This window comes from Lithobates pipiens, unplaced genomic scaffold, assembly GCF_037356315.1.
Source record: "Lithobates pipiens isolate NorthernLeopardFrog02 unplaced genomic scaffold, aLitPip1_a1.2 Scaffold_16, whole genome shotgun sequence".
NCBI classification, from domain to species: domain Eukaryota; kingdom Metazoa; phylum Chordata; class Amphibia; order Anura; family Ranidae; genus Lithobates; species Lithobates pipiens.
Genome location: NW_027507748.1, coordinates 553,949,716 through 553,965,212, shown reverse-complemented (window position 1 = coordinate 553,965,212; position 15,497 = coordinate 553,949,716). Strand labels below are relative to the sequence as shown.

The window sequence follows — 15,497 nt, the reverse complement described above, 5'->3', positions numbered from 1 at the left end:
AGTCCATTGCCTCCTCTGCACCCCCCCAGTCCAGGGCCTCCTCTGCAGCCCCCCCAATCCAGGGCCTTCTTTGAAGAAATAGAAATAGGCTGTTAGGGCACTGGGCAGGACTAGGAGGGAGTCCACACAGCAGCCGCTTGCACTAGGTGCAATAGACAAGCAGCGGCCGCTGCATAGTTTGCCAAATTCTGGAGAATCAAATAGGAGGGAGACCACACAGGCGGACTAGCGCTGAATCACTCTGCTCCTCCCGCCCGGACATGCTACAGAAAAGCATTCCAGAGCAACACTGCAGCTACTGTTGCTTAGCAACATAGCAACAGTAACTGGAGCACCACTCTGGAATGCTTTCCTATAGGGTGGGCGGGAGGAGCAGAATGATTCAGCGCTAGTGCACCTGGGCAGTCTCTCTCTTATTTGATTCTTCGGTATTCAGCAAACTATGTAGCGGGCACTGCCTGTCCATTACACTTAATCGGGCTGTAGCGACACCCTTAGAGCAGCAGTTCCCAGTACGGGTGGGGGCAGCATCCCTGGGGGCACCCCCCTAGATGCGTCACCTGGGGCAGGCGCCCCCCCCCTAGTTTCAGCCCTGCTACCAGGGTTCTTTGGTCTGAGTGCCTGCTATATCTGTAGCTTCTCCACTGCTCTTCCAAATTTGTTTTCAATCATCCACAACCAGACATAGAGAAGTGCAGGTACATAGCCCAAAAGGTGAGAGCAATATGCAGAGACAAGATGTTTATATTACTCTTCACCCTTTTACCTTTCTCTTTTTGCAGAAGTGCAGTAGTAGAATTTTTTTATTATGGTGTTTTTTTAGGAATGAAATGCATCCATTTGGAGTAAAAGTGAGCATAATTGAACCTGGATTTTTCAGTACACAAATAACCAACACAGATTTACAAAAAGAAAATCTAAAAATCTGTTGGGAGAAAGCATCCGAAGAAGTCCGAGAAGCCTATGGAGAAGAGTATTTTAGAAAAGGTGGGTGAAACTACTACTACTACTACTACTAGTCTATGAACTCCTTGAAAATTAGCTTCAATCAAAAAGCTATAATCTCCATAATATTCAGTATTAATGAAAATGGTAGTGCCATCATGGTGTTTGCGCAGATGTCTCTGAGCGGCCTTTGGGTTCTGAAAGAGCCCTTTGGCACATCTGTACACATGCAGGTGATTTCCAATGCATATGCAAAGAATGCCAAGGTTTGGAACTTCACTAATAGCCATCTTTGCCCTTGAGTGGGAAACTCCATGCTTCTTCAGATGGATGGGGGACCCCACACATGCACAGATGTGCTGCAGGGCTTACTTGAAACCCAAAGCCCTGCAGCACATCTGCACAAGCGAAGGAAGGTGGGGAACAAAACTGGAATTCTCATCTAGGTAAGAAATGCAAAAGTGTAGCTTTGCAGCAGAGATAAATGGTATATAAAAATACTTTTATGTACAATTGTAAGAGAGGGAAGGAGGAGGAGGCACGACAACAAACGATCAATTGTACTTTACCCACTTCAGCCCTGGAAGGATTTACCCCCTTCCTGACCAGGCTATTTTTTGCAATACGGCACTGCGTTATTTTAACTGACAATTGCACAGTCGATGCTGTACCCAAACAAAATTTATGTAATTTTTTTTCCCACAAATAAAGTTTTCTTTTGGTGGTATTTGATCACCACTGCAGTTTTTATTTTTTGTGCTATAAACAAAAAAGACTGACAATTTTGAAAAGAAAAACAATTTTTTTTACTTTCTGCTATAATATATATCCCCCAAAAAAACAAAAAAAAAACACAAACGTATTTCTTCTTCTTAATCAATTTAGGCCAATATGTATTCTTCTACATATTTTTGGTAAAAAAAATCCCAATAAGCATATATTGATTGGTTTGCACAAAAGTTATAGCGTCTACAAACTATGGGATAGATTTATGGACTTTTCATTTTTTTAATTGTTTTTAATGGTAATAGTGGCGATCAGTGATTTTTAGCAGGACTGCGACATTGTGGCGGAGATAACAGACCCTAAGGGCTAGTTTACACTTGCCTCAAAACATGGCTTTGGATAGAGTTTGTTAAAGCTCTATGAATGCTAGTCCAAGCTCCAGTTACAAAATAAAATGGTTAGCTTACAGTCCTGTTTACACCTTGCTCTTGCTTTGCTTCGGCTTTGCTTCAAAAATTATACCCCATGCAGCTTTAGTGGTGCTTCAAAGCAACCATAAAGCCTCCATAGATAGCCTTACCGAAGCCCCATTGCAGCTCCACCAAAGCCTAATCGAAACTCCACCGAAGCAACAAGAAGGGCTGCCACCTGTCCGGTTTTGACCCGGACAGAACAGGGTTAGAATGCTGTGCCCAGGTTTCCCTCTGCCTGACACCCAAACACCAGTGCCACTGACAGTGGGTACCATGGGGCCTCCTGTACGGGCCCCAGCACACAGGGGGACTCGGACAGCAGGGGGATCGGATTGGCGGGCGGGGGGTTAAAGAGGAGCCAAAACATAAGGGAGAGAGAGAGAGGCGCCAGGTAGCTGCTAGTTTGGTAGTTTTTAATAAATTAAATGTTTAAAAACCACTTATTCTCCATGTCAGAGCTGTAGGCATGTCAGTCTGTGAAGTCCGCTGCCCTATTCTCCCAATCAACGCTGCTGTTTCACTGAATCGCTGGAGGAAGCCAAGGATACAGAGCCACAGGGAGACTACAGTGAGCTGTCCGATGAAGCCATGACCAATCAGAGCGTTTCGGAGGCTTAACCATGCCTCCATCATTGAGATTCCTATGGCTCTCTGCTTCCTCCAGCACACTCTAATCACTACATACAGTGCCGATTCCCCCTACTGCCTGAGCTTCCCCCTGGTTTTCCCCCCCTCCCCTCACCCCACAGTGCTGCTGGCTCCTCTTGTCTCCCCCCAGCTGCTGTAGGGGAAGGGGCTAGTAAATATGTAATTTACCAGCGCCTTCCTTTTCAAAATGATCACACTCCCACTGTGTTCATTCATACCTGAAGCATAGTAAACTGGGTTTTAAATGCTTCAGTTTGTGAATGATCAGGAAGCCGCTCAGCACAGAGCGCTCACCATTCATTCACTGCCCCGTGCAGCTGAGTCTGCAGAGAAAGGCGTGTGTGTTTGAGCTTTGCGGTGCACACCCTAATGTAATAGGCTGCACACACCTATGGCATGAATACCTCCATCAGATTTATACAGCAGCCAGTAAGACACTATGGCCAAAAAACTCCGCTGCCCTAACATCCACCTGATAAAACCTTGTGAATGCATGAACCGAAGAAGTGGTGGCCTTGAAAATCTGTGCCACTAATGCCTGATGGTGAAAAGCCCAGGAGGTACCAACACCCCTGATAGAATGAGCTCTTACCCAGAAGGGAGGAGCTTTACCTTTCAGGCCATAGGCCTAAATGATTAACTGGCAAATTCAAAGTGAAATGGATGCCTTGGAAGCCCCCTTCTTGGGGCCTTCAGGTAAAACAAAAAACGCATCAGAACTTCTGATGATTGCAGACCTTTCCAGATAGACTCTGACTGCCCAAACCACATCCAAAAGGTGCAACTGTTTCTCCTCTGGCTAATCAGGCTGAGAGAAAAAAGAGGGTAGAACAATATCTCGATTTAAATGAAAATCAGAAACCACCTTAGGCAGAAAGAATGGAAGAGGGCGTAGAACCATCTTATTATGGTGCAAAATCAAATACGGTTCTCTACAGGAAAGAGCCACCAGTTCTGAAACCTGTCTATCTGAAGTAATTTCAAAAAGATAAACTAACTTCAGTGTCACAAGAATGAACAGAATTTCATTAATCGGTTCAAAGGGTTGCTTCTGTAGCACCAACAGAAGCGAATCCCAAGAACATAGAGGCTTCTTAACAGGAGGCAACAAACGAGTCATTCCCTGAAGAAAAGTTTGGACCAGGGAATGCGAATCCAAGTGCTTCTGGAAGTATACTGTAGGTCCGAGACTTGTCCCTTAATTGTTGCCAAGGCTAACTTCTTGTCTAAGCCTGACTGAAGATAAAGGAGAACTTTCCCTCCCAAATATTTGCAAGGATGACAGCCTCTGGCCTCACACCAAGCAATGTAGGCCTTCCGGACCCTGTGATAGATCTTCCTGGTGACTGCCTTGTTGGCATTCACCAAAGTAGATATGACTGGTCCTGAGATACCACAATCTCCTAACATCCTGGCCTCAATAGTCACACCATCAAATTCAGCGAGCGTAAATTCAGGTGGAAGATAGGACCTAGCAATAGTGGATCAAGCAAGAGCAGAAGCGTCCAAGGCTCGTTTCTGCTAACGTCACTATCTCTGGCTACCAGGCCCTCCTGGTCCAGGTTGGAGCTACCAGAATGACAGATATCCTTTCCTCTCAGGTTCTCCACAAGAGATGTAATCAGGGGAATGCATAGATTAGGGAGAACCGGGCCCAAGGAACTACCAGCGCATTCACCCCTTTGGATACAAACTGCTGAATCTTGCAGTTGAACCTGGATGCCGTGGGTGCAGAGACCATTCTCCTGGATGTAACTGTTGGCAGCTGAGAAAGTCTGCCTTCCAGTTCTTTACACCCAGAATGTGGACTGTAGACAGCACTGGCACGTGCTTTTCTGCCCAAGACAGCACATGACTGACCTCCCTGTGGGCCGGACAACTATTGGTGCTGCCCTGGTGCTTGACATAAGCCACAGCCGTAGCACTGTCAGTTTGTACCCTTACCGGGTGACCCTGTAACCTGGCTGTCCAAAAGTTCAGCGAGAGGCGTATTGCTCGAATCGCTAACATGTTGATAGACAATGTCTGCTCTCCCAGGGACCATTTCCCCTGGACCATGGAACCCCCCCATGATCGCGCCCCAACCAGTCAGACTGGCATCCGTGGTCACTACCTTCCATACCACCGGAAGAAAAGACCATCCTCATACCAGATTCTGGTCTATTAACCACAAAGTGAGACTTTCACAATCCTTGGGGGTTATGATCATGCAGGAATCTAGAGCATGCAGGCAGAAATCTCTGCTACAACGCCTTGGAATGGAACTGGGCATAAGGAATTTCCTCGAATAAGGATACCATTCTTCCCAGAAGACTCATACAGAGTCAGACAGAAGGGTCTTTTTCCCTTTATTTGTCGAACTTGTTACTTTAGGGCATTGACCCTTCTTGAGGGCAAGAACACCTTTGTCTGGACTGTGTCCTTAACCAGACCCAATTATTCCAGACTCTGAACTGGCTTCAAAACCAACTTCTCAACATTTATGATCCAGCCGATGTGCTCCAGGAATTGAACCGTAAAGGCCATATTTTGTATCTAAATCTGCAATGACTAATCCGTGAGTAGGAGATTGTGTAGGTATCCTGCAATCATGATCCCCAGAGACCTTAGCAGACCCAGCACTGGTGCTAGGATCTTTGTGAAGACTTGGGGAGGGGTGGTTGTGAAACCAAATGGTAGAGCCACCAACTGAAAGTGCTGCTCCTCTATTACAAAGTGCATAAGCTTTTGGTGAGGCTGAAAAATTGGTACATGCAGGTATGCATCCCTGATATCTATGGATGCCAGGAAATCTCCTACTTGGAGCAAGGCCACCACAAAATGGACTGATTCCATCTGAAAGGGCCGCATTGAAAGATAACAGTTCAGTGCTTTTACATCCAGAATCTTATGTCTCCATTTGGTTTTGGAACTGTAAACAGGTTCTGATAAAACCCTGTACCTCTTTCAGGAATCGGGACCTCCATAATAACACCTTGCTATTTTAGGCAATCTAGTGCCTGAAATAATAAGCCCTTTTTTTAAACATCTGTGGGAACGCTGGATCTTCAAAATGTTTGATGAGGGTAGGACTGTAACTCCAGCCGGTACCCCGGAGACACTGTGGAGATGACCCACTTGTCCGGAACCAGCTTTTCTACACTCCTGAAAACTGCCGCAACCTTCCTCTACCCGCATTAGTGGGGGCGTCCCCTCACAAGGAAGGCTTGGTGCCAGTATTGGAGGATTTTTGGACCTAAGGCCTCTTTTGGCACTGACCTTGCTGTTTACCCTTGGCCCCAGATCCCTGGTGCCCTCAAAACTACCTAGGGTCTGAATACCCTGAAGAAGCAGCACACAGAGCCTTAAAAGAAGGCCATTTAGCTACCTTCTTTGCAGGAAGAAGGGAGCTCTTTCCTCCAGATATCTTCTGGATATATGTATTAAGATCCTCCCCAAACAACCGTTCCCCATGAAATGGAAAACCAACTAGCAAACTTTTACAAGGAAGTTCTGCTGTCCACATTTTTAGCCCAAAAATTTGGCGCCTGTACACAGATAAAAAAAAACAAGTTTGCTGAATGGAGTTTTTCAAGTGCATCTATGGCAAAGCATAGAGCCTAAGGCAAAACTGCCTGATCCTCAGCAAGATTTTCTCCCCAATTGGACCATTTTTCCTGATCCTTCAGGGCTTGACAGACCCCAATTGCTGCCACTGTGGGCTGAATAGCGGACCCTGCCAGAGCGAAGGAGGCCTTTAACAAGGCTTCCAGCTTCTTATCCCAAGGATCTTTAAAGACACGTGTCCATTATCCACTGGACTTGTTAAGGTCTTACTCAGGGAGGAAACCACTGCATCTACAACTGGTATGCTCCACTTCTTTCTAAAGCCTTTCTCCATTTGATATAACAGGGAAAATCTTTTTGGAGGCACAAACATCCTGTCTGGGTGCTCCCAGTTGGAATATACCACCTGCTTCAAAAGTGGGTGAAAAGGAAATACACCCTGCTGAGGTTTCAAAGAACCCAGGGAGGAACAAGGTGTTTCAGGGGCCTCTAAAAGCTGTATGAACCATCTGTGTAAGAGTATGAATGAGAAGCTTTTGTGATTGAGAGGCTGATATAATCTGAGCTTCTTCAGGCTCTGATTCACCTGAGGCAGATTCTTCTGATTGGCTACCCCCTGTATCCTCAACCACCACCTCTTCTACTTCATCAACCCAGTCCTGCTCCAATATAGGAGGAATAGGGGAAGGGGATCTGTGTACCGTGATGTACGGAAAAGACACATAGTTGAACTCCAGACAGATATATAAGATGCACCCTAAAGTGGAACTAGACTCTCTCAATTAACATTAACTATCTTTAACCACTTTCCACCTGCCATATAGCAATATGACGTGCGGAAAATGGTTCTGTTATTCTGACCGGATGTCATATGACGTGATCAGGATAACCTGTGATCGCACGCCCGCCGGGGCATGCAGCACGGTGATCGTTGTTGTGGTGTGTCAGTCTGACAAACTACATACTTTTTTAAAAGCCTTTAAAATACTATACAGGTTACCACTTTAAATTTACATAGGAGGTCTACTGCTAAAATTACTGCCCTCAATCTGACCTTTGCAGTGATATATGCATGATGCAATTGTTGTTTACATATGACACCAGATCCACGCTTGCCCTTGAGTTTTCCTTTGCACGTGAGCACGAGGGGGACAGGGGTGCTTTTTTAAAATTATTATTTATTTTGCTTTTTCATTTTATTTTTAAACTGTTCCTTTTATCGCAGACCCCACGGCCATTAATGCCCGATTTGTGTCTTACTATGAGGAGCTGTACTCCTCCAGAGACAGATATCCACTGGAAGAGTTAGTTTCCTTTCTTGACCGAATAAATTTTCCTGCCCTTACAGATAATGCCCGCAAACAACTTGACAGTACCATAACACTCGAGGAAGTTCAGCAGGCAGTGGGTGAGATTCAGGTCGGAAACACTCCCGGTGTCGACGGCTCCCCCCTGGAGTTTTATAAACAATATAGTGAACAACTGACACCCAAACTGCACGAAATGATAGTCAAATCCCTCAAAGACAAGACACTACCAACCTCGATGGCAGATGCAGTCATCGTGGTCATACCAAACCAGACAAAGATCCCGAACTGTGTGCTTCATACCGCCTATCTCACTACTCAATGTGGATGCTAAGATCCTTACTAAGATTTTGGCCAAGTGATTGAATCTGGTTATACAAACCGGTCCGACACAGTGGCTTCCCTGCATGCTGAAAAAGCATTTGACTCAGTAGAGTGGGGGTATCTCTGGGAGGTCCTGCGTCGAATTGGCCTTGGCCCCAGGTTCATTTCCTGGGTACAGGCCCTATACATGTCCCCGAGGGTAAGGGTGCGCACCGGGTGCACAACCTCACTTCGAGAGGTCCTCCTTCTCATAGATATTTTTGGTACGTATTCGGGCATTCGCATTAATTGGGGAAAATCTGTCCTGTTTGCACTAAATTCCAAGGATGATAACTTATTAACAGACACCCCCCTTCAGGGGGTCTCGCAATTTAAATATGTAGGGGTAGTTATATATAAAGATATTTTGCCATTTACCTCCCTTAACCTTGCCCTGGTGATGTCCCTTCTGACTCAGAGATGCGCTGCATGGAAAAAGCTGCCCCTTACACCGGTAGGAAGGGTTAACTTGATAAAAATATCCGTGCTCCCCAAATTTGTCTCTTTCCAGGCAAACACCGATCCCAATCCCACATACTTTCTTTGCTAAACTGGACAGTCTACTTCTCTCATATATATGGAATGGTGGCACCCCAAGAATAGCTAAGACTACCCTACAACTACCAATCACCCTAGGGGGACTGGAAATGCCATGCTTTATTAAGTATTATTGGGCGGCGGAGTTGGTGACGGTCAAGTGGTGGCTGGCACAGGAACCCAGGAACCCTGCGGCTACTACTAGGATCCTACTCGGAACTTAGAAATCTGGTACATCGAGGTCCTGAGCCTAACCCTCATATCACCATCGATACGCACCACTCTTCAGGTCTGGGAGACGGTCCGGGCTAAGATTGAACAACCTAATAGCTGGTCCCCGCAGACTCCTCTTTGGGGAAATCCTAGGCTGCCACATTTTGGATCCATCCCGGATCCACAGTTAGGGGCCCAGTATGAAATCAAGACACTGGCCGACATTGCTTTGATGTCAGGTGTCTGTACATTTGATGCTTTAAAGAGCGACAAGGGAGTACCCAATCACATGTTTTTTCGCTACCTCCCGCTCCGTCATGCATACCGAGCCCAATTTCTCCTCCCTGCTAATCTAGTGACTAACAAGATTGAACAGGTACTGCTTAGGGGAGAGGACGGGAAAACACTATCAACTCTTTACTATGAGTTGGCTGGGCTGGACACTTCTAAGGTGACCCAGCTGTTCTCCAGATGGCAGACAGATATATCAGCCCTTGCTGATGATGATTGGGAGGAGGGGATCCAGCAATGCCTTCCTCTCATGCGAGGGATAGGTTTACCCAACTCAAATTTATTCACAGAGCATATTACACCCCAGAACGTCTGGCTAGAATCTACCCCACTGCAGCCCGCCCTGCCCCAAGTTTAGTACAGCAATAGTACAGCAATAGGTTTATTTATACATGTCACATGGTCCTGCCAGCACATTCAGTCTTTCTGGGATGGATTACTTAAAGACATCAACTCGATAAGAAAGCTACAGGTCCTACGAGACCCAATTCCTCTACTCTTCGGTATTGTTGACACACTCGAGACCACCCAATCCAAGAAACTGTTTGTGTTTTATACAGCCTTCTACACCCGAAAAGTGGAGGAGTAAGACCCTACCCCCCCATCAGTGCAACAATGGAGATCCTTAGTAGACATGGCTCTTCCTCTATATAAATTAACATACGCAGGACGCAACTGTCCCAAAAAATTTATAAAATATGGGTGGCATGGGTCGAGAAAATGAGCTTGAGTCTGGATTAGGTCTGCAGTCAGGCGTTGAACGATCAGAACCCAGCGAGATACTGAAATGACACTGAGGAGGTCCCCCCCCCCCACATCTTTTAATATCTACTAATATCCTTTATGTCGAATGACCGGGATCAGTGCTTAAATAATGTGACCAGCGCTCAATACCCATGTTACTACTAGGCATACTTTGGTGGGCTCTAGTGTAATGAAATGTCACTCTAGAATACAAGGATAAGATGTTTACGGCAATATCTGTACTGATTGTGTGTAATGCTGAGAACGTTCCACTGTATCTGTTGTTTTATTTGCTTTTTCTTTACAAAATAAATAAACTTTACTGTTAAAAAAAAAAACTGTTCCTTTATTTTTTTTTAAATTTTTATTGTTATCTCAGGGAATGTAAATATCCCCTACTGAGAGGTACACTTTTTTGAAAAAATTGGGGTCTATTAGACCCTAGATCTCTTCTCTGCCCTCAAAGCATCTGACCACACTAAGATCGGTGTGATAAAATGTTTTCCCAATTTCCCAATGGCGCTGTTTATATCCGGCGAAACCTAAGTTATGAAATGCTCATAGCTTCCGATTTCTTAGGCCATAGAGATGATTGGAGCCATTCTGGTCTCCGATCAGCAATATGGCCACCGCTTGCATTCTCAGGTTCCCTGTTGGGACAGGAGAGCCCGTGTAAACCATGGAAGATGGTGGGGGGGGTTGTCCCCTCCCACTGCTTGTAAAAGCAGTCTAGAGGCTAATTAGTCGCTAGGATTGCTTTTACATGAAAGTCAAAACGCTGGTTGAAAAGAATGATACCAAGATAATACCTAAACCTGCATGCATCATTCTGTCATAACCATTCAAAGTCCAGCAACATACCAGTATGTTGCTGGTCCTTGTTGGGCATATATTGTAATGGTCTATTTTCATGCAGCCTGTGGGCTGAACGAAAGAGACTGATCGGTGGGAATGCCCAACATTAGAATACCGCCCTTCATCCACCCACTTCTAATGATGGGCATACATGCATCATTTAATTTTTTTAACTGTGGTGGTGAAATCACCTCCTACAGTGCTGGAGTAGCAGATTTACGTATCATTAAAGCAATGCTGTTACTGTCAAGATAAATAAATCAGTGCTGCAGCTGAATGGCATACCTGAAAAGCAAATAATGGTAACAATAAAACATTAGCTCAACAAAACAACTTGATTTTTTTACTCAATCTGTGCCTAAAAAAAATATGCTGAAGCGTGGGGACAATCCGCCCCTAATGTTAGGAGCAAATCGCTCCTCCACCCCTACCCCCATGCTTCGGCATATATGCTCATTTTTTTAACTGTAGTGGTGAAATCACCTCCTACAGCGCTGGAGTCACGGCTTTACGTATCGTGGGAGCAAACGTTGTTGCTGTCAGAATAGCGTACCTGCTAAGCAAATAATGATTAACAATAAAACAAAGTAACGTTACAGTATAGCAGTAAGACATACCATAACTGCAAAGCAAATACAATTAAACATAGGACAATAAAAAAAATTACAGTTCTAAAATACTGTAACAATAGAGAGAAAAATAGATACAATCTGATTTAAAAAAAAAAAGTATTACTTAACTCCAGCAAAGAATAATCCAACCTTGTGCTTCTCCCAAACAAAGCTGTGTATTGTTGCATAGCTGTGTTCATATTAGAACTGTATGAACAGAATTATACATTCATGAGCAGGTGAAACAGTCCGTATTAATGTATTTATTCATTTACATATACATCTAGTCATTTAACTATTAGGGGTTGATTTATAAAGTATTTGCATATGCATCTGCCGAGTGAGAAGGCATGTACATTTGTTCTGTGTGAATGGGACAAAAAAAACAATGTAAGTAAGCTATATTATGTGCTGTTTGATTGTAAATGATTGATTTTAAATAGAAAATCCTGCAATTGGCGACTAAATGGAGTTAAGTATTTTAGGAAATTCCTATGATACTTAGCGCCATCTAGTGGTCCAATTCTGTATTTTCCATTTAAAATCAATGATTTACGATCGAACAGCACAGGATATAGCTTATGTGCATTCAATTTTTGCTCCATTAACATAGAACAAATGTACAAGCACTTTCACAGGGCAAATGCAAGTTCTTTATAAATCAACTCCTAAGCACGAGGCTACACATTATTTTACTATCTGTTTCAAGTGCTTTTATTACCAATTGTAGATATCATAATACCTGCAATATTCATATATAATATATTACCATTCATATGTATTTTATCTTTCTATTGTGTGAATATAATCTGTATATTTATTTTTTTAGTTTGCCGCTCTGTTGATATGATCGGACCACTCTGTACCGAAAAGCTGTCTCGGGTTACAAACTGCATGAAGCACGCACTGACTGCAGTCCATCCATGGACACGTTACTCTGCAGGCTGGGATGCCAAATTCATACTAGTGCCTCTCTCTTACCTCCCCACAGCAGTTTTGGATTTTCTGCAAACGATGGGACAGCCTAAACCAGCCCAGGGGATCTGATTTTACATTTCCAGTAAGAATATGTAAATATTTCCAGCTATCTAAATCCAGTCAGATTAAAAAAGGAAGTGGATATCAGAATTATACTTAACAGGAGCCAACAAAAAATAGACAGTTTTTATGGACTGGCAGCATATTTCACACTGCATCACCAAGAACTGGGCAATACACTTTCTAGAGAATCATGGATTAAATATTGGGCTGCATTGCAGTATGTTTTACAAAACTCACCTCAGTAATTCCAGCATATTTCATGTGATTACTTAATGGATCTATAAAATAATTATTTGGAAACTTTCACTAAACATGAGCCTAACTTTAGAGTACACTGTTTTCATTAAACATTAATTTTGCAATGTGTTTGTATGTTCTTTGATTGTACTTATTGAACTTTGCTTCATTTCGGGTGTGCAATCACTCATCTGCCTAGCAGCAAAGAAACATTGCCAAAAAGTGTTTTATGAGTGAATGCAGATGTCAGCTACACCCACTAATGTAAGAGCTACAATTTCACAGTATATGGAGAGCCACAGCCTAACTTTAATTGTATACAATTGTGAACATTTTATTAGCAGATAATTACTATGTATTATCAAATCTTAAACAGCTTGAGGTGATCTGTGTTGATGTGTGTGTATGTCTGTGGGGGGAGGGGCTGTCTTTTTATTAGCATTCTTGTTTGTCATGTCTATATACTAAAGCTTGGTACACACTATTAGTGACAAAAAACTGTGTGCCAGAACATTCCGGTCAGTGCTCTCAGCCATTGACTGAGAGCGCTGATCAGGGGGCAGCAGGCGGCCAGTTTTCCAGACATACACAGGAGCCAAATGTCAGCTGAGCCAGCAGGCTAAAGGAAAACTGATTCCTCCATCCACACAAATAAGCTGAATTGAGGATTCCAAACATCCCCATTGCATTTTGTCAGCGGGACCCTCCCCTACAGCTGCTGATCGACAAATGTTTTCCAACTTGCTCAACTGACTCCTGTCAAACAGTGATCTCCTAGAATTTTGGCTGAATTTTGATCCATCTATGGTCAGCTTTGCAGTTAAACTTTTGCTAGTGCAATAATGCAGTATTCTTCATTCCTTCAACACTTTTTTGCCATTTCCTTGAAATCGGTATGTTCTGCATGCCTATGTTTCTATTTGATATTCAAAAACACACTGCCACAATGCCTGTAATATGGCGAAAGGGGAGTTCGATTGAAAGTTCTCCTAAACCAAATGTAGTTTCATAAGATAAGGCTAAACTTAGTTTTTGGCTTCTGTGTACTTAGTAAAGCGGTGATCTGTGTTTTTGGTAAGGTTTTCCTGGAATTGGTGGTTTAATGCTCATGTCTGCCTCTGGAAAAAAGATTCCAGAACATAGAGTAGGGGGATCAACCCCTGATTTATGAATATTTATCAGACTTCAGCCAAAGCCCAGAGAGTAGGAATCCAAAAGGTGTCTGGGGAGGTGACAGGTGTTTGGATAGGCCTGAGCAGAGTGTTCATCCTCTACAAGGAGGTATCCAGTATCCCCTGGGAGGCAGCTAGGAAGAGAAAGGGAGCCCCGTAATGATCCACCCGAAGGGGAGGGGTAATGGAGGGGCGGGCATGACCGGGTGCCTAGGGAACCACAGGGAGTAGTGGGATAGGTGGAGAGAAAAGTTCTGAAGGGGTAGGAGGAGCCATATAAAAAGGGGGGCGGAGGCAGAGTGGGGACCAGTCACGAGAGTCGGGCATTGGAGGAGGGAGTTTTTACCACTGCTCCTCTGTTACAACATGGCGGCGATCGATGCGGTTCTGGAGCGGCTGTGGGAGCAAGCGGTGGTGCGAGGGACGGCATGGCTGACGGGGCAGGTGGACAGCTTGATGAGTGAGGACGGAGCGGGGACTGCCAGCGGGGAACCTGTGCTGCGGGCCCGGAGGTCTCGACCTCCGGCGCGCTTTTCGCCAGGCCCCGCCCCCCGGCCACCTCGTGAACAGCGGAGCCCGGGGGAGGACAGGTCGGTTCCACCGGCGAAAAGGAGAACACGGGATTCTCGGGGCCCAGGGCAGTCGACACGCCACCGGCCCACCCCGGGGGGCGGGGCCACGGGCCGCGATGGCGCCGGCTCCCCGCTGTCCAGCCCGGCATCCCGTCGCGTGGGGGATCCATCTGGGGGACCCAGCACGAGCAGGGGGATGGCGTGCGGCTCGAGCATGAATGAATGAATGAATGAAATACTTGTATAGCGCACAATGCGAACTGAATCGCCTCTAGGCGCTGTGGCGAGCTTTGATCATCTGCTAAAAAAGGAAGGTCTTGAGTTTTTTCCTAAAAGCCAGGTGATTTTCTTCCAGGCGGATGCTGATTGGTAGAGCATTCCATAGCCGAGGCCCTTGGACAGCGAATCTCCGATCACCCTTGGATTTATACCGGGCTTTGGGCACGAGGAGGAGGTTTTTGTTGGCTGATCGAAGACTGCGGTTTGGTGTGTAATGATTTATTTTCTCCATTAGGTATTGCGGAGCTTCTCTATGCACGCATTTGTGGGTGAGGCACAGGGTCTTGAACGTGATCCGATTTTTTTACGGTTAGCCAATGTAAGCTCCTGAGTGAAGGATAGATGGATTCCCAGGGTTTTTTTCCTGTTATCAGCCTTGCCGCCATGTTTTGGATCAGTTGTAATCCCGCAAGTTGATATTGTGGTAATCCTATGTAAAGCGAGTTTGCGTAGTCCAGTCGTGAATTAATGATTGTTCCAACTACCACTGCTTTGTCATTCTTTGGGATAAAAGGGATGAGTCTGCGAAGCATGCGCAGCAGATGGTGAGATCGACTGACTACAGATCCTATTTGCGCATCCATTGACATTTGTGCGTCTAAAATAACCCCGAGACTCTTCGCTTTGGTCTTTGGGGAGATAGTCTGCCCAAAGACGGTTGGTGGAGACCAGGAGGTTTTGGTTGCGGGCTTATGATTTGGGTGTAAGATAAGAAGCTCTGTCTTTGATTCGTTCAGCTGGAGGGAGTTGGTGGTCATCCAGTCCTCTATTGATTTGAGGCAGTTTTCAAGTTGTTGTTGGTGATCTTTTTTTCCATTGATCCTGAAATAAAGTTGCGTGTCGTCAGCGTAAGAGTGGAAGCAGAGATCTGAGCATCTGATGATTTGAAGGAGTGGGCGAATGTAAATGTTGAAGAGAACGGGCGACAACGGAGAGC

The 15,497-nt window shown here is 45.0% G+C and overlaps 1 protein-coding gene across 1 annotated transcript in view; it reads left to right on the top strand.

Annotated features, from left to right (window-relative positions):
- The window catches only part of LOC143983617 (retinol dehydrogenase 16-like), a 100,306-nt gene extending 87,642 nt beyond the window's left edge, over positions 1 to 12,664 (top strand). The window contains exons 4-5 of the mRNA XM_077483535.1: positions 824 to 987; positions 12,089 to 12,664. Of these exons, the coding sequence (XP_077339661.1) occupies positions 824 to 987; positions 12,089 to 12,306 (382 nt within the window). The 3' untranslated portion in view covers positions 12,307 to 12,664. The remainder of the gene's footprint in view (positions 1 to 823; positions 988 to 12,088) is intronic.
- The last annotated feature ends 2,833 nt before the right edge of the window (positions 12,665 to 15,497 follow it).